The sequence below is a fragment of the Amphiura filiformis genome, chromosome 17 (genome assembly GCF_039555335.1).
Source record: "Amphiura filiformis chromosome 17, Afil_fr2py, whole genome shotgun sequence".
Classification (NCBI taxonomy): domain Eukaryota; kingdom Metazoa; phylum Echinodermata; class Ophiuroidea; order Amphilepidida; family Amphiuridae; genus Amphiura; species Amphiura filiformis.
In genome coordinates, this window is record NC_092644.1 from 47,802,859 (window position 1) to 47,825,465 (window position 22,607).

A 22,607-nucleotide genomic window follows, 5' to 3' on the forward strand; every position below is an offset into this window, starting at 1 on the left:
CTGTATGCAGGTGTGTATCCTCAGTTAAGAGCATTTACAAATGCACACACCCCTACACCACACCACCTCCACACACACACCCCCACTAAAACACACCTTGCATCCCTACACACATCACTACAAAGAAATAAGTAGTTTGGTAATACAAATATCAAACAACTACACCATAAGTTAAACAATTATTGTAAAATACTGCAATGTTCTTGGTCCATATCAACCAAGTCTGTCTACACAAATCTACTGCTGCTATCTTGCAAAAATATGTTGGCACATTCTTCGGTTAAGTGAGTTTTCTTCCACACCTATTTCCATTACACAATTATGAGACTTCTAGGGAAATCTTCAATCCTACTCATATTTACCAGACTTGAGCTATCACATAATATGTCTTCATGTCTTAAATAAAATATTTGATAATGGTTGCAGACATTGTTCTGTAATGTTCCAACATTTCTTTACAAGATCATACATGCAAATGGGTGTTCCATGACAATGGCTATTCCAGTTGAAATCCATATACCCTCTATGGAAGACAGGACCTTAGTACCATTCAGGTAACCCCATTTGAAATCCACACTACCTGTGTCATAATGTCTTCCATAGGGTGTGTATGGATTTCAACTGGAACAGCCCAAAAGGGAATTGGTAAATCCCATAAACCTTTTTATATTTAACCCTACATGTCATGCAGGTGCACACATCGTTACAGCACATTGTTATGTGTGCAGAAACAATGGTCATTAGCGATGTGCAAATCAACATGACGCATGGTGGGATTTACTGAAAATGTGAATTGAGAGTTGAAAATACAGTGGGAAGCTGTTGAAATATGACATGGAGTCATCAGAAGTCTCTTCGTAAAAAATGAAAACAAAAGTATTGGAACCTCTGCAATACAAGTAGTAATATCCATGCAAAACAACATAATGTCTTGCACATTTTCTACATTAACTTACACAATATGCTCTACAATACATTTTCGTACTGCTCTGATTTAGTCCTTTCATTTGTGTTATTTTGGTAACCTTAATGCACATCAACAACATATTGCATCCTATCAACAGACCCTTGGTCACACTTAGTGGACCGTTTTAACATACTCCCTGTCATTACTGGCATAGATAGATTGCATTACCACAAGCATCATGCAAAACATGAACCACCTGAATGTAAACCACATTCCATTTCCAACAAACTTGAATTTTCTTAATTAAAGTCTTTCACTAAGGACCCTACAGACTTTTTAGTGGATGCAGAATATTTGATGTAACATATCTACGTTATTTATTATATTCCCATTCTATTTCCTGTAATGTTTAAGTTTTAACGAATGTTTGATGACGTAAAATCTATGGTATACTTCTACCAAATATTCTACATAACATATTATCGATTTTACGTCATTCTGTCTATTACTGAGTAGTAATGTAGTAAATACTAGATTAGAAGATTTTTTAACTTCTATGCTACTAAAATTTGATCGCTTAGGCACAACATATTTTTTGGTCCTATAGCGCTATCGGTGCCCGAAGAGGTACTGATGGCACTTTCTATCGTACCCTGAACATTTGTATAGTGCATTCGTTTTTTATCTAAATGAAAAACAATAACACTATGCAAATATTCATTATTATGCTTGAAACAATGTATTACATCTCCAGGGAGCGATATGTTAAGAGTTATCGGTACCTTACCGGGCACCGATAGTTCTACATAGGACCAAATTGGATGTGGTGCCTTACCAGTTTGGGACAACCTACTCATACCCAAGACCACCAGGGAGACGAGGAAAACACCTTTGACATCATCTAAAAGTGTGACTTCATCCAGGGTTGTGAAAGCACTCCCAGCAAGTGATTGAATTTTAGTAGTGTTGAAGTTGAAAAATCTTCTAATCTAGAATGGGAATAAATTAAATAATATGGCAGAATTACATACACTTAAATCAAACAAAATCCTATGATATCTTACAATGTGCATCCAAGGTCCAAAGCAGGAAGATTTCATGTCCACAAAGCATGACCATCTATTTACAATCAATGCCCTGCGATGCATATTATACAAAGCCAGTGCATATTACATCAAGTAGATCGATTAGACTAATCATGTCCACCAGTGGCATAGCCAGCCTCATGTGAGTTTTGTCATCTTCTCTTTCTGCCTTTTCCTTTTTCATGAATCTATTCTCTTTTCTTTTTCCTCACTTGCATATTTTCATCCTCATTTCCTCATTCTGTGCCTCCCTCTGCATTTTTAATCATTTTTTCCTCTGGGTGGGCAAGTCAACCTGTCGAGAAAACCCTAGCTATGCCACTGGTATCCACACAGAGACTGAAGTGGAGGTTGTTGGCATGTGTCTCAAGGGTTCTTAATACATGGTGTGTCATGAAGCTTAGACAAATAGAAGTATCAGCAGCTCATTTCAGTGGTCAAAAGCCTCGTGCAGATGTAACCGAGTATGTGTTTTTAAGTGGATGACATGGCTGTTGATTCCCTACTCAAACAATTTATAGTAGTATATTTCACAAGAAACAAGCATAAGAATGTTTAGATTAAAACCTGAAAGTAGGCTTTGTTATTTTCACATTTCCACACATTCTTTTAATTTCAGGTTGTCTTCTGACTTTTTTAACCAATAGAATTCCCATGGTTTTTCAATTTGATTCCATACATGTTTTTTAACAAGCATTCATTTTCTAGGACATCTTTTTTTTAATTTTTCTTCTTTATTAGAGGGGGAAAGTTCATCAGTTCTTAAGTCAGCATCTTAAGCTTCTGTTAAAGGCAATGTAACCATGGTAACTGGGAATTTGCCAAATTGGCACACATCTATGGACAAAACAACATGTTTGAAATTAAATCAAAGAGGGTAGTACATTTCTACTCTTCATGGAATCAAAGCTAGTAGATCCAGGCAGAATGGCTCCACATAAATTTCCAGAATTCTCATTCTAATCCAACTTTATCAGATTTTACTGTTCACTATGCTCTCACTATCATTAGTAGACTCTAGCTACCAATTTTATAATTTTTACATTTTTAAAAAACAAGTATCAAAAACATGACTGTTCCTACTTCATTTGAGGCATACTGTATGACAAAAAGGCGGATTCAACCATGGTTGTAATTGATTGTGTTGGTTACAGAGACTAATTTGATTGTATTTTTATAAAAAATACTGTTTCCCTGATTTGAGGCTTAATAACCACTGTAAACAGAATTAACCCTAAGCCCCAAAATATGAAAAAATTCCTTTTTTTATCAAGTCAACCATGGTTGAATCACCAATTTGGGTAGCCTAATATACCTCTTCAAGTATATGAAGTAAAAACATGAGAAAGTAAATCAATGGGGAGTGGAAATACTATGGTTGAATTCTTTTCAGAAGCGATGCTGTTGAGGGTTTGCAAGTATCTCAACTGGAGCGCTGACGGTGATTCCATCATAACTTCGGCAGCTTCTTTCAGGGCTCGGGAGGCGTTCTTCTCGCCCTCAGCGGCAATCGTCTGAGAAGGAATAGTACAACAGACAACAATGCACAGGATGAGTAATAACCAGCGATCACTTTATTAACAAGATACAAATATTTTCCATGGTACAATAGCATAACCCTCTTTCACACTGGGGGTCGACTGCAGATTACAAGTTCTAAATTTTCTTTAAAAATTCAAAAAATTTAGAATTGTACATTTTCATGACCATTATTGGAATCATCATGAAAAATGCATTAAAATGTGTACAAACAAGCCCAGTATTGGTTCAGTGGTTCTTGAGATAGCTCCATAACACCATGGGGTGGTGATACTCTTCCTCAGAGTCGGTCAAACCCCTTTCAAATCTGGTACAAACCCATGGAGGAGATCTATGGGCAGTGGGAATATGATTGTAGAGTTCTTTTCAGCTGAGATGCTGTTGAGGGTTTGAAGATATCTCAATTGAAGGGCTGCTGGTGCTTGACTGATGACGCCTGCTGCTGCCTCTTCAGGGCACGGGAGGCATTTTGTTCACCTTCTGCCGCGATAACCTGGGTATAAATGAGAGATAAAAGACAGAGAAAAATGCTTCACTGTTAATAAAACCATTGGCGGCCTAATGGATAAGGCATCCGACTAGTGAACGGAAGGTCATGGGTTCGAGTCCCATGCCGGCACATCCACTTTTTTTCAGTTAGGTTACGTGCCGGCCGGGATTTCGTTTATATGTTGTCGATAGCCTCATCCCCAAATTTATCTCATTTTGATGAGATTTTGGTATCATTATAGTAGATAAAAAAAAAAAAAATAAATAAATAAATAAATAAATAAATACCTTTATTATTTTACGGTCTGTATATCAAGAGTTCAGATGCAAAAAATGTCAGATATCCAAAGGTTGGCTTGTGTATTTTTGTATTAATAAAATTGATGATTTTTGGATTGACTCTTTTTTTGGATTGACTATTTTTGTAGACTGATGTCACTACATCCAATCATGTGTAAATTCTAATGTACTGCCAAATGGCATGTGTTGCATATGTTTGGAATGAGATTTCAACCTTTTTTAGAGTGAATATTTCTATTTTTTTCAATTGGAAAGGATTTGTCCCTAATTTTAGTCTTTGTCAATTGGAAAGGATTTGTCCTTAATTTTAGTCTTCAAAAAATTTAAAAACAATGAAAATCAATCCTTTCTACTGAAAATTCAATCAAAAAAGATTTGCCCCCAACGTTAAATAAAGTAATAAAGGAGGGATTTAAAGCGCCCATTGCAAGCAAGCAAGCCACTAAGCGCTGTACAGGCAAAATGATAAAAAGCGAGTCGCTAAAAGATTGAGAATCACTCCTTTTGATTGATAAAAAAGATTGAAAATTCAAATCATTCGACTGAATGTATAGTCGAAATTGACATATCCCTAATTCGGGATGGTAAGAGATCGCAAATTCAATCTTTTTTTATTGAATATTCAATCGGGCAATTTAATTAGAGGTAAAACACTTCATGATCATTATAAAACAGAAATTAACACTAAATATGTAAAATACCAATATGAATTTCTCAAGGCAGCAATGTCATATATCGCCTTTTGCACCTGAACGTTTCATATCAAGTGTACTGTGTCGGGTGGGGGGCACTTAACACAAATGACCACATGGGTATGTTCCCCCAGAAAGGCCCCCTGTTTTGGATTTCGCAGTTCCGAAAGACCCCCTATATTTGGCCAAAATAGAGCTCCAAAAGACCCTTGATTTTGATATTTTCAGGCGATTTTCATCAAGAAAGCCAAGAAAGGCTTGATTTTGACTTTTTGCGGCTCCAAAAGTCCCCATTTTACTTGTTCGCAGCTCCAAAAAACCCCCTTTTACCGGTACGCCGTTAGCTCTCAAAGACCAACCTCCTCCAAATTCCAGGGGAACATACCCACCAAAATGTTTTGATGTACCCTCCCCCCCCCCCGGGACTGTGTCTACCTACCTTTGCTCTGGCTTCTCTTGCAGCTTCTGCTTCTGCAGCCATCGCCCTCTGTAATTGAACAGGGAGCCTCACATCTTTGCTGTAGACAAAACGAGTGAAAAGTGAAACGTTAAGTCATATGCACAATGAAGCAATGGGCTCTTCCAGTTGAAATCCATACACCCCCTGTGGTAGACATCTTAATCTTGTGCTTCCACACAGGGAGTGTGAATTTCAAATAGAGCTACCTGAATGAGTGACTTTGTTTAAGATCTACACTCCCTGAGTGGGAGGTTCAGGGCATGTCTTCCATAGGGGTGTATAGATTTCAACTGGAAGTCTAATTCCGGCAAACCAAGATGCTTATAAATCTCTCTTTTCTTGGTTCAGTTCAGACAAGGTTCAAATAATTCTAATTGTGGTCCAAATCAGAAAACCTAACCCAGAACCTTGGGAGGTGCCATTTAATCAAACAATTTCCAAATGTCACATACAATGTTCAAAATCAGGTTACTAAAAAGCCAATAAAAATTACTATGGGTTCAATACCACTTAAATTGCCTATTACACAGTTGTCAATGGAAAAATGTCTAATTTCGGGGGCGGAATTTTCTCATATTCAGAACTCTCACACTTAAATGCCAACAATACCAGATGAAACAAGATAATTTAGATTCCGAATATCAATCAAAAATGCAATATAGGTTGACCTGAGAAATTTCTTGTTTTAAAACACTGAACTGTAAATACCTTTAAATGGCAGTGCACACTCGAAGCTGAAAGATACCGATGCCATGCGTATGAATTTTGGTATTAATATTTCAACAAAAATGTCATATAATGAAAGAAAATGTACCATTTTGAATCATCAAAACCCAATATGTACTTTTTTGCTATATGACTTGGTCAATTTCAGTAATTTTAAAGCAGCCATTTCAGTATTTTCATGCATTGCCCAGGCCTATTATTCGTATGTAACTTATGGGGCCCGGCGAAAATGCGCTGTGAAATTTTGTCGCCAAAGACTGCAATGCAGATCTAGACTTCACACTAACTTAACATCAATCAATTGCCTCACTCATTTGGGAGTTTTACAAAGTGTCACAAAATGTGGACCAGTGTAACATTAAAATTTTGAATTTGAATTTGGATCTGTGAAAATTGATGAAGGCCCATAGATTTGAAACCTAAATGGCCCTTAATCCCTGGACACTACTGGTCATCTAACAGCACTTCTGATTGATTGATAACTTGAAATATCCTCCTTGATTGGTTCAAAATTGTACACAATAGTCATTTTGACCAATCGGCAGATAGTTCTCATGGGGTTAAGATTTTGGTTCATTTCAAACACTGGTTAAATTACAAGCAAAAACAGGTTAAAGTGCATCCATCAAGAGACCTAACACCTCTGCTTCCTAAATTGATCACTTAGCTTAATATAGCACCGATAATGACCACTGGTTAGTTCAAGTGTGACATCTTTCATATTTGTCTCAAACAGTTAAGACTGGTGATACTTGGTAAAGTATGATGAAGCCTTGAGGGTTTAGCAACGTATAAACTAAATATCACAAGTGTTTATCTACAACTGTTATTTGAAATAACTGACTTACATTTCCACTCGCTCTACTTTGACGCCCCATGGGTCTGTGGCTTCATCAAGAGCTGACTGCATCTGGTTACTTATACATTCTCTATCTGTCAGCATTTCACCCAGTGTTTTGGTACCTAGCACATTACGCAGCGTTGTGGCTGCCAAGAGTCTGGTAGAGCGTTGGGCATCTTCTACATTGGTGATTGAAATAGTTGGATTGTGTACCCTGTAATATACTACTGCATCAACTGCTACTGTTACACTGTCTTTGGATAATACCTGCATGAAAGAATTTAAAACATTATAGGATAAGAAAAAGTTGGGTTAAAGCTAACATAAAGTTGTATGTAATCAGCATACATATGATACAATACACCAAACTGTCCTACAATACTACCTATATAGGAAGAGTATAAATTGTGAACATTGAAGGAGGCTCTACAATGGACCCCTGAGGTAAACCAAACTCACATGTCATGAGGGTCAGATAGCACACCATTTATGCACACCCTAGTTGTTCTACAGGACAAATATGACTGGACCCATCTTAATACTCTACCTCAAAACCAAATTTCATCAGACAGTCTCTTAAGCAATAACCGTATCAAAGGCACTGCTGAAATCCAGGAGAATCAGAAAAACTCCCTGATGTTGACACATACATTACTTAATAATTTTGTGATATCATCTTTCACTTTGCTGTCTCCGTACTGTGAATTGGTTTATAAGCCAACTGTAAAACCTCACCAAGACCATTCTTTTCTTCCAATTGTATTGATGAAATCAGTGAAGCTGTCAAATTCTATAAGAAATTCTGATGTTTTGAATCCATTTTCTTTTTGAGGGAAATGGTCTGTAGATTATAGTAGTAAATGTCTTTGCACGCATTTGTGAAGCATGAATGCTCAAAGTTTTGTAATTAAGGCCAGTGTCTACCATATGGAGCTTCAAATCTTCTTTAAAGAGGATACCTATGCCCTCATCATAAGTAACACTACCACGAGGCACAATTATTTGGTGCAGACTAAATATCACATTAGTGTACTCAGGGAATGTAATGATATATCCGTAAAAACATTTACAGCAATATAACCTGCAAATGATACATGATCTGATCTAACCAGGCCAATGCAAAAAACAAATCATACCAAAGTTGCTATTATAAAAGTTCCTTACTTTGCAACCAATCACAGCTGAGAGAAAATTCCAAAGTTGATGGGCCTATTTATAAGCTTTAAAATGATATGTTACTACATGCTTAGGCCAAAAAAAGGTTTGTCTCAAAGCTCGCATTTGTAAAATTGCGCGATTTGAAAAAAAAAAAAAATGCAGAAATATTTTTTATTTCAATTTTTTTTTTTTTTCATTTTTTCAGGAAAAATTTGGTGAAAATCAGATTTTTTTCTCAAAATACCATCAAAGTACCAAGTTGTGAATAAAAAAAAATCCCATTTCGCATTTGTTTTCAAATCATTCGTGAGCTTTGAGACAACAAACCTTTATTTTTTTGGCCTTAGACATTTAAAAATCAATAATCACAACAACATTTTCTTTTATTTTCTGCTTTTTATGATCATATCTCAAAGACACCAATTTGTTAGTTATAACTTTGTAATTTTGAGCCACACAATTATTCTTTTGGCCTGGTTGGATCAGATGTTGTTATAAATGGAAAGCTTACCAAATTTGTCAGTGTAAGTAAATTGGTTGTGACGATAAACTAGTAACATATTTTTATAATATTAGACTTACCTCTTGAGGGGGTACATCAAATGATACTGTTCTTAAGTCAACTTTTACGTAGTTGTCAATACATGGAAGGATAAAGAAGATACCGGGCCCTCGGGCGCCCCCGGGCAAAGGCCGCCCCATCCGGGAAATAACCGCTCGTTCATATTCTTGAACCACCTGAATTAACAGAGAGAGAGAGAAAAAAACATGCTTATATAGGTGAATAACACATTCACATGTGCCTGCAGGTAATAGATACCCATCTAAAACACAGCTGCATGTTACATGTTCATAAACCACCTGAATTAATAGATATATAGAAGGGTACAGAAAGGATAGTATTAATTTGTTGGAAGAACATGAACATGGAAGACAACTTGCTTATTTTTTAAGCTCACCTGTATAGATGGAATCTTATCTAGCAGCTGTTGAGGATAGTGCAGCAAAAATGCCTATGGCATATTATTGCAGAATAACATGGTTATGATCAAGATATATCAGATATATATATCATGCTTGGCATATCATGTGACCAAACCAGTTAACAAATAAAATGAGGACAATTAAAGCCGAGATATTTTTATAAACAAAATGATTGAATGTCCCTTTAATGTCACAGCACATTTAACACTTATGATACTGCCATTTCAGAAACACTTCATTGGGCAATTCCAGTTGAAATCCATACTTCCTCTATGGAAGACAGGGAGTATGAATTTCAAATGGGATTACCTGAATAACATCATGTCTTCCATAGCATCACATGGGAGAAAAAGTGGGTAAAGAGTCTTAATTTGTATTGAAGAGTGTTTTGAGTATTTTATTTGTTATTTTAAATTGGAAGTAGAGTCAATAAGGCATGGTGTGAGGAGAAATTGCTTCTACTTTCTTTACAAGATTGCACTTATCACTTGTGCCTTACTTAGAAGGAAAACAGGAAAGAAAAGGCAAAACTGCCAATAAAACCTATTTGATTCATTTGTATTTAATTGTTGTTATTGTTGCTGTATTGTTTTATTTTGGGTATGATTTAGTATTTTCCAATCCCATTTCCTTCACCGTCAAAATGCAGGGACCTCCCCCCCTCTGTCATCTTTTCAAGATCTTCAAACATTTGTGTTTTTCTCCAAACCCTCTTCTTGTCCTTCGCTCTGTAACTTCAACTCCTATAACAATCTCCTTTCTGACAGCTAACCCCACCGGCGTGTCCAGGATCTGTTCCTGTGGAGGGCTCAGAGAGGCTTTCAGAATTATGTGGGGGCTTAATGCCTGATTTTACATGATTTTTAACCAAGTGCGGGGGGCTTCAGCCCCCAAAGTCCCTCCCCGGACATGCCACTGATTTTACCCTATCCGTCATTTTATCCTGTTGCTCCCACTCTTTGGAACCTCCCAGTTAAATCGCCAAAGGCGGGGGGCAAAGGGGGTGGTTGCCACCCCTGTAAGAATTCTTCCCCCTTGCCCCTCCTGTGGGAAGCTGACAGCCCTTTTATTTTCGCTGTATTGGGTTCTGCATGGCTCCTTGCCATTACATGCATAAATTGACTTTGTTTTAATCAAAACCAGAGTGGTCACTATTTTACTATATAAAACTACTTCAGGCAATTGGGTTAACAATTTTAATTTGTGTTCACTCAAACCATGGAAGTGTCTCTTACTTCCATGGTCAAACTTAGATTGATTGATTTTTGTTTGCAGTAATGAACACTTTATCTCGGGGCATCTAAAAAATTCAAAAATATTTGCCTCCAAGTGCCTTGCATGTTATTGTAGTTTTCAGTAAGGTAAGGTTCTTCAGCGGTGTGCCAATTTGGCGCAGTTTATAGCATATACGAAGTGGGTTCTGATTGGCTAATTGAACCATGTTATCACCACCTCATTCGCTGGTCAAGGTGCATAACATTGCATGACCTAGTTCTTTTTGCGTGACTATCAGACAGAGCAGATGGACACAGCTGAAGGAATTTGCTGAATAGTAAATAAGGAGCATTTATCTAGAATCTGACATTTTTCTCCTTTTCTTACTTTTAAAATTAAAATGTCAAGCAATTTAATCACACTTGAATTGACACACAAGTATATTGTCCCTGGCTCTGCTTTCTAAAAACAATTTGATGTGATCAATCTTTAATGTGATCAATCTCTTAAAGTTGTAGCAACCTGTCTTGGTCATCTTTTAGTAAAATCAAATGAAATTTAACAAACAATTATCGCAAATAAAACAAAAACATAAACATCTTCACTATTCAATTTTGGAAAGAATGTGCAAATTTTTGACAAATTATTTCTCACTGATGGTCCTATGATGTGCTTTTAAGGTGAGTGTCAACCATCTTACAATTAAAGAGTTTTAGCTTTATGCCTGATAGGAGTGTGTAGACATTTTTCTTATCTAGACCAGCTAGCATTTTCAGCAGATCTTGTGTGCTGCTCTACTTTTCTGTCTACAGATAGGATAGTCCATCTAATCATGACATCTTGAATGACAGCACAAAAGATAATATGATGTTGCTCTGCCCCTTTAGGCAAAAGTAGGTTAATGCATAATTGGATCTAAATCCAGTTCTTTCACACAATTCAGCTTAGGATTTTCGTTCCTAAATAAATGTATGTTGATCAGTGGCGTAGATTTTTTTGACATTGGGGGTGATGGAGTTGGAAAAAAATTCTTGAAGTATAGTGAATCCAGCACCTTTTAGCGCGACAGAATAAGCTTATGGTACAAATGCCATGTTGAAGCTAAACTGATGAAATATGGTGCAAAAGTAGAAAAAGTGTAAAAATTTGCACTTTTAGGGCTTAAATAGCCAAGTATGAGTTTAATTTGGTCAGAAACCCACATACAACCATCAACATTGGGGGATGATTGTATGGACCATCCTGCCTGCAAAATATTGGGGAGGGGATTATCCCCACAATCCCCCGGGATCTACACTTACATGCTAAAATTGTCCCAATCATAAAATTTCTATTTATGTCATTCACAAGGTTCTATGATGTCGTAATTATATGGAATATCCCATCTGTTGACGACATTATCACAGCAATGCCATCTGTTGAAGATACTAGTTATCTAGCCAAAATGTTCCAGCTGAGCAACAAATAGTGTAGGGTTGATATTAATATCTTAATTAATTCATAATACAATATATACCCAGCAAACACAAAATGTTTTACAGAAACTGAATGTAGAATATTTGATGCAACATATCTATGTTATTTAATCTATTCCCATTCTAGTAATATTTTAAGACACATTCTAAGAAAAACAAAGAATGTTGTTCACAACAATTGCCATTGTATTTTTACTTTTGATGCACCAGTAACATAAGTATGCATTTCATTAGGCAGAGCTTCAAATCGGGAGTGTTAGCCTTACTGTATGATCTTTTAATAAGAATTTGGTTATTTTTGTTCAAGCCTGAGTTTTAGCAATAATTGTTATATTTACACATGTCCCAAATCAGCTAAATTTGTTGTGTTTGAATAGAACAACAGGGCAATTTTGTATTAATGTTATTATAACATTAAGTGGGACATTATACCCCCCCCCCCCACCCCCACCCATAAAAGCTCCACAGTTATGCTGTCAAGATAGTAACTGTGTTTTCTTACATGTTACCTCATTATTTTATCTTAAAAAACTCTTCTTGACAGTTGTTACTAAGTTTATTTCATCATGTTTGGGAAAGAATAACAAAATCAAAATATGACAGAAATCATACATTATGGCTTTAAAGTGCTGGTATACAGACACACTTAAAGACACCACATATATTTGGTTTGCCATACACCATACATACACTGTGATGTCACTGATTAAAACAATAGCCCTGAGGTTACATCCATGCTACTATGAATAGCACTAATTGGTGTCATCAGGGGGACATTGTCTTCTTACACTCACTAAATAATTTACCTTATAAGCTTTATCTCCAGCAAATTGTAGGTCTAGTGATCTCTAAATCTTGGAAGACCATTCATTTATCCGTTGCACTGAAGGTTACAGAAATGATTATTCCCTGTATAAAGCCAGGGCCTGTAAAATGTGTTTCAAGATCTTTCAGGACCAATTTTACTGTATGTTTTTTTCTTCTACTTTTGTATAATATATTTATTTTTATTTGAGAAATGTGACTGACTGATCCTTTCCATGACAGTGGGAGGACAGCCAAATATTATATTTGTACATCCTAAATGTGTAAGATTTGATAATGCCATAGTTAGGCATAAAAAAATTGTATTGCCCTTAGAGCTCCAAACACAGGGTCGGCTGGTCGGTTTACTTTATTTATTTTTTTGTCTTTTTTGCCACATTATAATATCAAGAAATGCAAGTTCACAACAAAATACCATGGTAAACAATGATTATAGGGTTTCTTAGGCTTGTTTTTTAATAATTGTTGTGTAATATGAATCACCAACAGGCAAAACATTTTTACAACATTTTTGTGTATTTTATATCAAATATGAAAATTCAATATAATGGAAAAAAATGCTACCCTATTTTCTCAAATTTTAGGTCAAAAAGGGCAATAGAAATATCCTTTTTTGTATAGGCCTTATGGAAATATTGTAGAGCTGGGAAATTAATTTTTTAATGCTTTTCATGGCAAATTTCAGAGCAGCAAACTAAAATTTTAAAATTTGACCCAACTTCAACAGCCTCATCTCCCCATTTACTCCAAAAAAAAGTTGATGCCTATTAATGTGTAGCTGTTTGAAACTGCACAGAATCACAAAATTTCCAAATCAACTAACATTTTAGAATAAGCTTTTTTTGTGGATATCTATTGAACCATGCCCTAAAAAGATGATGCTTAAGTTTTTTTGGCTTATAATAGGCAGAAAATAAGACACATAACACCGTGTATTGATATACAATGTGCACAGCACTTACGCTAGTTGTGCGTTGCATAATGTGTGTCTGGCGCACGCTTATGTGAATTTGCCCAAGCGTGAGTTGGGACTTTATTGAAGCACACAGTAAAGCAGTATTCAGACTTTTTATTGTACGTAAAATATTGTATGTAACATATCTACGTTGTTTAATCTATTGCCATTCTATTTCCAGTAATGTTTAAGTTCTAACGAATGTTTGATGACGTAAAATCGATAATATATTTCTACTAGATATAGTATGTAACATATTATCGATTTCAAATCATCAAACATTCGTTAGAACTTAAACATTACTGGAAATAGAATGGCAATAGATTAAATAACGAGATATGTTGCATACAATATTGTAATGCATAATACTGGAGTCTATGGAGCACTTAACAAAACACAAATAATTGTTGCCTATTATTAGCCAAACAAATAGTGTGTAGTCATTTGAAACTGTAAATAAAAGAAACCACAAACTGATCAGAAAAGTTGAAATTGGGCTGTTCCAGTTGAAATCCATACACCCCTATAGAAGACATGATCTTAATCTTCCACACAGGGAGTGTAAATTTCAAATGGGGTGAACATGAATGGTGACTCCATTTGAAATCTGCAGCCCCTATGCACAGAGGGTGTATGGATTTCAACTGGAATAGCCCATTGTCAGAAAGTAGTGTGGCTAGCTTACCTTGAGGCATGTGAAGAGAGATACTGGGAAAGTGACTATAACTAGAAGATATGATATGAACATGAGAAGATATACACAGCATCCAAGGTTTTCATCTCCTAAAACAAACAAACAAGAAAACAAACAATTAGGTATTATAATTATTACAAGCCAATGTATGATATGAACATGAGAAGTTACACAAAGCACCCAAGGTTCCCATCTCCTGAAACAAACAAACAAACAACAAAACAAACAACTTAGGTTAGGCGTTCTAAGACGAGCCCTTGCACCCATGGGCCATTTTGCAATTACATGAACATATTTTTGATCAATTTATACCTATTACTGCAACATTATTTCTTGATTTATTCCAACTTGTGAGCAGATCATTTCTTCCCAGATATCCCATGCAGCAAGCAAAATCAGGAAAAATATCACAAATATCAAATACTTGCCAATATCATAGCACTACAGTTTTGCAATCAGGTAAGTTTTATCAAATGCTTTAAAAAAAGCAATTTAACAAACTGATTAAAAATAGGGTTAAGGTAGGTAATTGTTCTTTACTTACTGCAAATGTAAATATAAAACCTAGAACATATTGTTGAATTACATAAAATTAATTGCACAAAACTGATAAAATATTTGATATGAAACAAAGTTCTTTTCCTTACAACCTCCTTATCCTTTTATGACATCAATATGACACTTCTTTGTAATTCTGACAAATCAAAATACCTTATTCATGCTTTCTGGTATACATTCCTCACCTCAGGCCATCAATTATCAAGTGTATATTTCAAATATACAGATTCTTGTTTCAAAGGAATCTTGCATGGCAGATGTGAACTAGTTACAGATACTAAGCCTATATCATTAACATCTTACTGCTCAATTGAAACTCTTATGGTTGGTTTGTAATTAAATATGCAGTAAATGTGATCAGAGCATGATTATAATGCTCATGATTACTGATAGCCAGTTGTATACACTCAGCATGATGTTACAAATATATAATTGTGCCTGATACAAATACCGGGGGTCACTCCCATTGTGGCCTGTACACCATCCGCGATAATGAAAACGCGTAAAAGGGTAGTTTTTCGTGGGTAAGCACGATACACGCTGTAACACGCTTAGGGTGTCAAAAACATGAAATATTGGAAAAAGGGTAGCAAAATTGCAATTGCTAATACGGAAATGAAATTTAGGGTATGCAAGGAATAAAATCCCTGTTTAGGGTATTGTTTTAGCCAAGGTTAAATCCTTGTTTAGGGTGCTTTTCAAAAGTTGATTATCGCGGATGGTGTACAGGCCACAATGGGAGTGACCCCCCCGGTACAAATATAATGGCATTCCTTACATATTTTATAGGAGACAGTGTTTTTCCTTGTGTAAAGCAAAATCGGAATAATCAAACATTTTGATCACTATTGAATGGAATTTGATGCGGATTGAAAAGTTGCAAATTCAAACAGCTTTATGTGATATGAAATTGCATATTGCCACATGTTCCACTTATCTAAAGTGAGCAGCAGTCAGCGTGTGACATCACTAGCTAAGAGCCATCTTTGACCATACATTTGTAGTCTATTAAATTTGGAGAGCATGTTTATAATGCGTATCCTTTTGCACAGTAAATAGTTTTGTATCATACTACAGGCAATCGCATTCCTATAAATTTGATTGCTTGAAGTTAATTGTGCTCACAGTTATGGCCCCTTAAGGGTATACAAGGTATTGTTGGTCAAGCAGCCAAAAAAAAATTGATTTTCATTATCTGAATCAATATATTATTGAAAAATAACACTTTGGTGTTTTGCAAAAGTTCATTCTACAAATCATATACTTTGAAAACTTGCTTAATTTACTGTTGTTAATGAGTTATGTACGTTTTACAAAAGTGTTGTTGTTTCAGCCCTCTTTACAACAAAACTCAAGAACCACAGGACCTACAAAAGTATATCTGTGATATTTGAATTCTTCTACATGCTCGCTATGAATTGAGCAATGCAGTTTTTGCTAAAGCTCACTACCATTCGCAAGATGCTGTGAACTAATTTTTTTTTGCTGCTTCAACCAACAATACATCGTATACCCTTAAAGTAGTTGGGACTTTGTTTTTTGATGTGTTTACATAGGAAATTTCTAAGGCCTGGCAGCATCTGCAAGACTTTGTATATGAATATAGTCCACCATGTTACACGGACTGCCTATTTAGTAATGATCTAAGTATATAGCGTGATAAACAACACATGAATATGAGTCAGTAGGCTACAAAGTCATGTGTGAGACCATGGATGGCTTTTCCTACATGGTGAGACTGGGGTGCTAAGCCAGCAACCAGGGGTAGAAGGGACAAATGCTATTGCATGTCTTTCTAACACACTTACATTGGTGCAGGCTGAGATTTGGTCTCAACATTTTAACACATACATGTAATAAGAGTAAAGTGTTGCATTGAGTTGAGTATAACATATAAATAAATAAACAGACAAACAAAAGAATGAATAAATGTGATATTAATTTTATTTTTATAAGCTCAATTACTTTCCTCTAAATATTCTTCAGTCCACTCATGCTCCAACCAAAGAAAATGATGCTGATGGTGCAGACTTCAAACTATTTTAAGGCCTGCAGTATATTTTTTATTCAATATAAAATGTTTGATGCAACATGTCTTTGTTATTTAGTCTATTCCCATTCTTTTTCCAGCTAATTGATTTTACATCAACTAACATTTGTTAGAAGTTAAAACTGTATTAAAATAGATTGAGTAACAAATACTTGTTGAACGAATATTCTATATCAAATATTTTGAGTATTTATGGCCCTTTTGTTCAGATTATAAGGCATTTCAGATAGCTATAATCTGACAGTTAATTTCTCAGGCACTTTGTTGTTATTAACCCATCACTATCATACCTAATGGTGTAGGTGTAAACAGCAATAACGTATCGAGAGATATGCCCTATACTTATCACTTTATCTACATGGGGACATGGAGTAGCACCCTTAAGATTGAAATCACTGGAAGAGCTGGTATATAATACCAGACACAATCTAGTGAAAATCATTTCTCTAAATCAGAGCATGTAAAATATTGTCACCAAAGTTAGTAAGACAGCTGATTTCAGCATCATTCCATGGCATTACATGTTGTTGATTTGCTAGTCTGAATCTTACAAAGTGTCACAAAAGATGGACCAGTATAACCATCCAATTGAGTTTTGGTCTATACAAATTGATGAGGGCATCAGGCTCATAGATTTATAACCCAAGGATCTGGCTAAATAGCCCTTGAAGAGTGTGGATTATTTTAAACACTGGTCCTCAGGAACTTAATGTACTTGAAATCATTAACTCATTTGACTTTGGTATGGTATGTTACTGAGGGCAGCTAAGAGATGTATCTTACTCCCAATTCCAGAAAAATACAGTACTAATATTATATATTTGGGATTAACAAAATATTATCCTGTTTTGCCAAATGGAACGTAGCTCGATCCCTATCCTTTAGTTTAAACAACAGTGCTATTTCTTTCAATGTATGCATGCAAACCTACTTATTCATAATAAAACAATCCTACTTATTGCTCATATTGTGATAACAGAAAAGCAAATGGCACTAGTTCTATTTTTTAATATTGACTGCTACAACTTAGAAATAGCAAACATAAATGAAAAAACAAACAATGAAAAGCATTATACATTACTCACCCTCATTTTGAGGTACAAATGTTAAAGTAGATGTGCGTTTCTTTTCTTTCCTGGTGAAACTCAATTCTTCACTGTTACTAGCACCGCCCATATTTCTTATGAGCGTAACCAACCAATAAACACAGTTATCTTCTAAATAATAGTATCATATAATACTGGTATAATATCCATGCACTGTTAAATCAGTATTGAGATGTATTCAGTTCAATCCAATTATTTCCATTATCCAAATACATTTATATGATCCAAAGTTACCTCATGTGTAAAAATACTTAGCAAATTTTTGCGTTATATATCCTTTGGTACTATTATAGCAAAGACTACTGATGAGAAGGGGTGTGTATACAAGTGTGTTTCATAACTGGAGGCAGTGTTGCCATTTCAATACAGGAAGTGTGAAAAAAATGATACTTAGATGACGTCCACAAATCCCCTGACCTATCCTTGTTGTTTGAACTGCCTGTAATAATGAGGTGCATTCCATACTACCAGATATAAAATGATGCCTATAAGGCAGGTATGCCTTGTCTACTGGGCATACCAGTTTGCTTCATATACAGATAATAACAGTTCACTTAGATTCCTATTTTTAGATGTGAGATTAATACTTCAACGTAAATCAGTGCCTTCTAAGGAAAGTCACTATCTATGGGCAAAACTATTTTTGGGAAATCACACACAATTAATGACAGATATTTTAAGTGCCAAGAAGAAACATTTAAAGTAAAAGTTTTATGAGCCATAGGTTTCAAAAATGTGATATACAAAAACAAAAATCTAGTCTAATAAAGCAAATCAGGCTTGGGTCAGTATTTATAATTGATATGCAAATGTTAATTTTCCAGACTCAGCACTGCCATAAAAGATGTGCAATTGATATGCAAATGTTAATTTTCCAGACTCAGCACTGCCATGTAAGATGTACAATTGATATGCAAATGTTGATTTTCCAGACTCAGCACTGCCATGTAAGATGTGCAATTGATATGCAAATGTTGATTTTCCAGACTCAGCACTGCCATGTAAGATGTGCAATTGATATGCAATGTTGATTTTCCAGACTCATCACTGCCATGTAAGATGTGCAATTGATGTGCAAATGTTGATTTTCCAGACTCAGCACTGCCATGTAAGATGTGCAATTGATAGGCAAATGTTGATTTTCCAGACTCAGCACTGCCATGTAAGATGTGCAATTGATATGCAAATGTTGATTTTCCAGACTCATCACTGCCATGTAAGATGTACAATTGATATGACAATGTTAATTTTCCCGACTCAGCACTGCCATGTAAGATGTACAATTGATAGGCAAATGTTGATTTTCCAGACTCAGCACTGCCATGTAAGATGTACAATTGATAGGCAAATGTTGATTTTCCAGACTCAGCACTGCCATGTAAGATGTACAATTGATATGCAAATGTTGATTTTCCAGACTCAGCACTGCCATGTAAGATGTGCAATTGATGTGCAAATGTTGATTTTCCAGACTCAGCACTGCCATGTAAGATGTGCAATTGATGTGCAAATGTTGATTTTCCAAACTCAGCACTGCCATGTAAGATGTGCAATTGATATGCAAATGTTGATTTTCCCGACTCAGCACTACCATGTAAGATGTACAATTGATAGGCAAATGTTGATTTTCCAGACTCAGCACTGCCATGTAAGATGTACAATTGATATGACAATGTTAATTTTACCGACTCAGCACTGCCATGTAAGATGTACAATTGATAGGCAAATGTTGATTTTCCAGACTCATCACTGCCATGTAAGATGTACAATTGATATGCAAATGTTGATTTTCCAGACTCAGCACTGCAATGTAAGATGTACAATTGATATGCAAATGTTGATTTTCCAGACTCAGCACTGCCATGTAAGATGTGCAATTGATATGCAAATGTTGATTTTCCAGACTCAGCACTGCCATGAAAGATGTACAATTGATAGGCAAATGTTGCTTTTCCAGACTCAGCACTGCCATGTATGTTGTACAATTGATATGCAAATGTTGATTTTCCAGACTCAGCACTGCCATGTAAGATGTACAACTGATATGCAAATGTTGATTTTCTAGATTCAGCACTGCCATGTAAGATATACAATTCATATGCAAATGTTGATTTTCCAAACTCAGCACTGCCATGTAAGATATACAATTCATATGCAAATGTTGATTTTCCAAACTCAGCACTGCCATGTAAGATGTGCAATTGATATGCAAATGTTGATTTTCCAGACTCATCACTGCCATGTAAGATGTGCAATTGATATGCAAATGTTGATTTTCCAGACTCAGCACTGCCATGTAAGATGTACAATTGATATGCAAATGTTGATTTTCCAGACTCATCACTGCCATGTAAGATGTACAACTGATATGTAAATGTTGATTTTCCAGACTCAGCACTGCCATGTAAGACGTACAATTGATATGCAAATGTTGATTTTCCAGACTCAGCACTGCCATGTAAGACGTACAATTGATATACAAATGTTAATTTTCCAGACTCATCACTGCTACAACTGATATGCAAATGTTGATTTTCCAGACTCGGCACTGCCATGTAAGATGTACAATTGATATGCAAATGTTGATTTTCCAGACTCAGCACTGCCATGTAAGATGTACAACTGATATGCAAATGTTGATTTTCCAGACTCGGCACTGCCATGTAAGATGTACAATTGATATGCAAATATTGATTTTCCAGACTCAGCACTGCCATGTAAGATGTACAATTGATATGCAAATGTTGATTTTCCAGACTCAGCACTGCCATGTAAGATGTGCAATTGATATGCAAATGTTGATTTTCCAGACTCAGCACTGCCATGTAAGATGTGCAATTGATATGCAAATGTTGATTTTCCAGACTCATCACTGCCATGTAAGATGTGCAATTGATATGCAAATGTTGATTTTCCAGACTCATCACTGCCATGTAAGATGTGCAATTGATATGCAAATGTTGATTTTCCAAACTCAGCACTGCCATGTAAGATGTACAATTGATATGCAAATGTTGATTTTCCAGACTCAGCACTGCCATGTAAGATGTACAACTGATATGCATATGTTGATTTTCCAGACTCAGCACTGCCATGTAAGATGTACAATTGATATGCATATGTTGATTTTCCAGACTCAGCACTGCCATGTAAGATGTACAACTGATATGCATATGTTGATTTTCCAGACTCAGCACTGCCATGTAAGATGTACAATTGATATGCATATGTTGATTTTCCAGACTCAGCACTGCCATGTAAGATGTACAATTGATATGCAAATGTTGATTTTCCAGACTCAGCACTGCCATGTAAGATGTACAATTGATATGCAAATGTTGATTTTCCAGACTCAGTACTGCCATGTAAGATGTACAATTGATATGCAAATGTTGATTTTCCAAACTCAGCACTGCCATGTAAGATGTACAATTGATATGCAAATGTTGATTTTCCAGACTCAGCACTGCCATGTAAGATGTGCAATTGATATGCAAATGTTGATTTTCCAAACTCAGCACTGCCATGTAAGATGTACAATTGATAGGCAAATGTTGATTTTCCAGACTCAGCACTGCCATGTAAGATGTACAATTGATATGCATATGTTGATTTTCCAGACTCAGCACTGCCATGTAAGATGTGCAATTGATATGCAAATGTTGATTTTCCAGACTCAGCACTGCCATGTAAGATGTACAATTGATATGCAAATGTTGATTTTCCAGACTCATCACTGCCATGTAAGATGTACAATTGATATGCAAATGTTGATTTTCCAGACTCAGCACTGCCATGTAAGATGTACAACTGATATGCAAATGTTGATTTTCCAGACTCAGCACTGCCATGTAAGATGTACAATTGATATACAAATGTTGATTTTCCAGACTCAGCACTGCCATGTAAGATGTACAACTGATATGCAAATGTTGATTTTCCAGACTCAGCACTGCCATGTAAGATGTACAATTGATATGCAAATGTTAATTTTCCAGACTCAGCACTGCCATGTAAGATGTACAATTGATATGCAAATGTTGATTTTCCAGACTCAGCACTGCCATGTAAGATGTACAATTGATATGCAAATGTTGATTTTCCAAACTCAGCACTGCCATGTAAGATGTGCAATTGATATGCAAATGTTGATTTTCCAAACTCAGCACTGCCATGTAAGATGTACAATTGATATGACAATGTTAATTTTCCAGACTCAGCACTGCCATGTAAGATGTACAATTGATATGCAAATGTTGATTTTCCAGACTCAGCACTGCCATGTAAGATGTACAATTGATATGCAAATGTTGATTTTCCAGACTCAGCACTGCCATGTAAGATGTGCAATTGATATGCAAATGTTGATTTTCCAGACTCAGCACTGCCATGTAAGATGTACAATTGATATGACAATGTTAATTTTCCAGACTCAGCACTGCCATGTAAGATGTACAATTGATATGCAAATGTTGATTTTCCAGACTCAGCACTGCCATGTAAGATGTACAATTGATATGCAAATGTTGATTTTCCAGACTCAGCACT

General features: G+C 35.7%; 1 protein-coding gene across 2 annotated transcripts in view; it reads right to left on the bottom strand.

Moving 5' to 3' along the window:
- Positions 1 to 3,272: 3,272 nt before the first annotated feature.
- The window catches only part of LOC140137890 (stomatin-4-like), a 275,871-nt gene continuing 256,536 nt past the window's right edge, over positions 3,273 to 22,607 (bottom strand). Inside the window, exons 2-6 of one of the 2 annotated variants that reach the window (XM_072159693.1) lie at positions 14,337 to 14,434; positions 8,780 to 8,935; positions 7,047 to 7,306; positions 5,452 to 5,530; positions 3,273 to 3,506 (exon numbers count right to left, since the gene is read on the bottom strand). In XM_072159693.1, the coding sequence (XP_072015794.1) occupies positions 3,312 to 3,506; positions 5,452 to 5,530; positions 7,047 to 7,306; positions 8,780 to 8,935; positions 14,337 to 14,434 (788 nt within the window). In that variant the 3' untranslated portion in view covers positions 3,273 to 3,311. Of the gene's footprint in view, positions 4,025 to 5,451; positions 5,531 to 7,046; positions 7,307 to 8,779; positions 8,936 to 14,336; positions 14,435 to 22,607 lie in introns of both variants that reach the window. The other variant, XM_072159694.1, reaches the window with a different exon arrangement.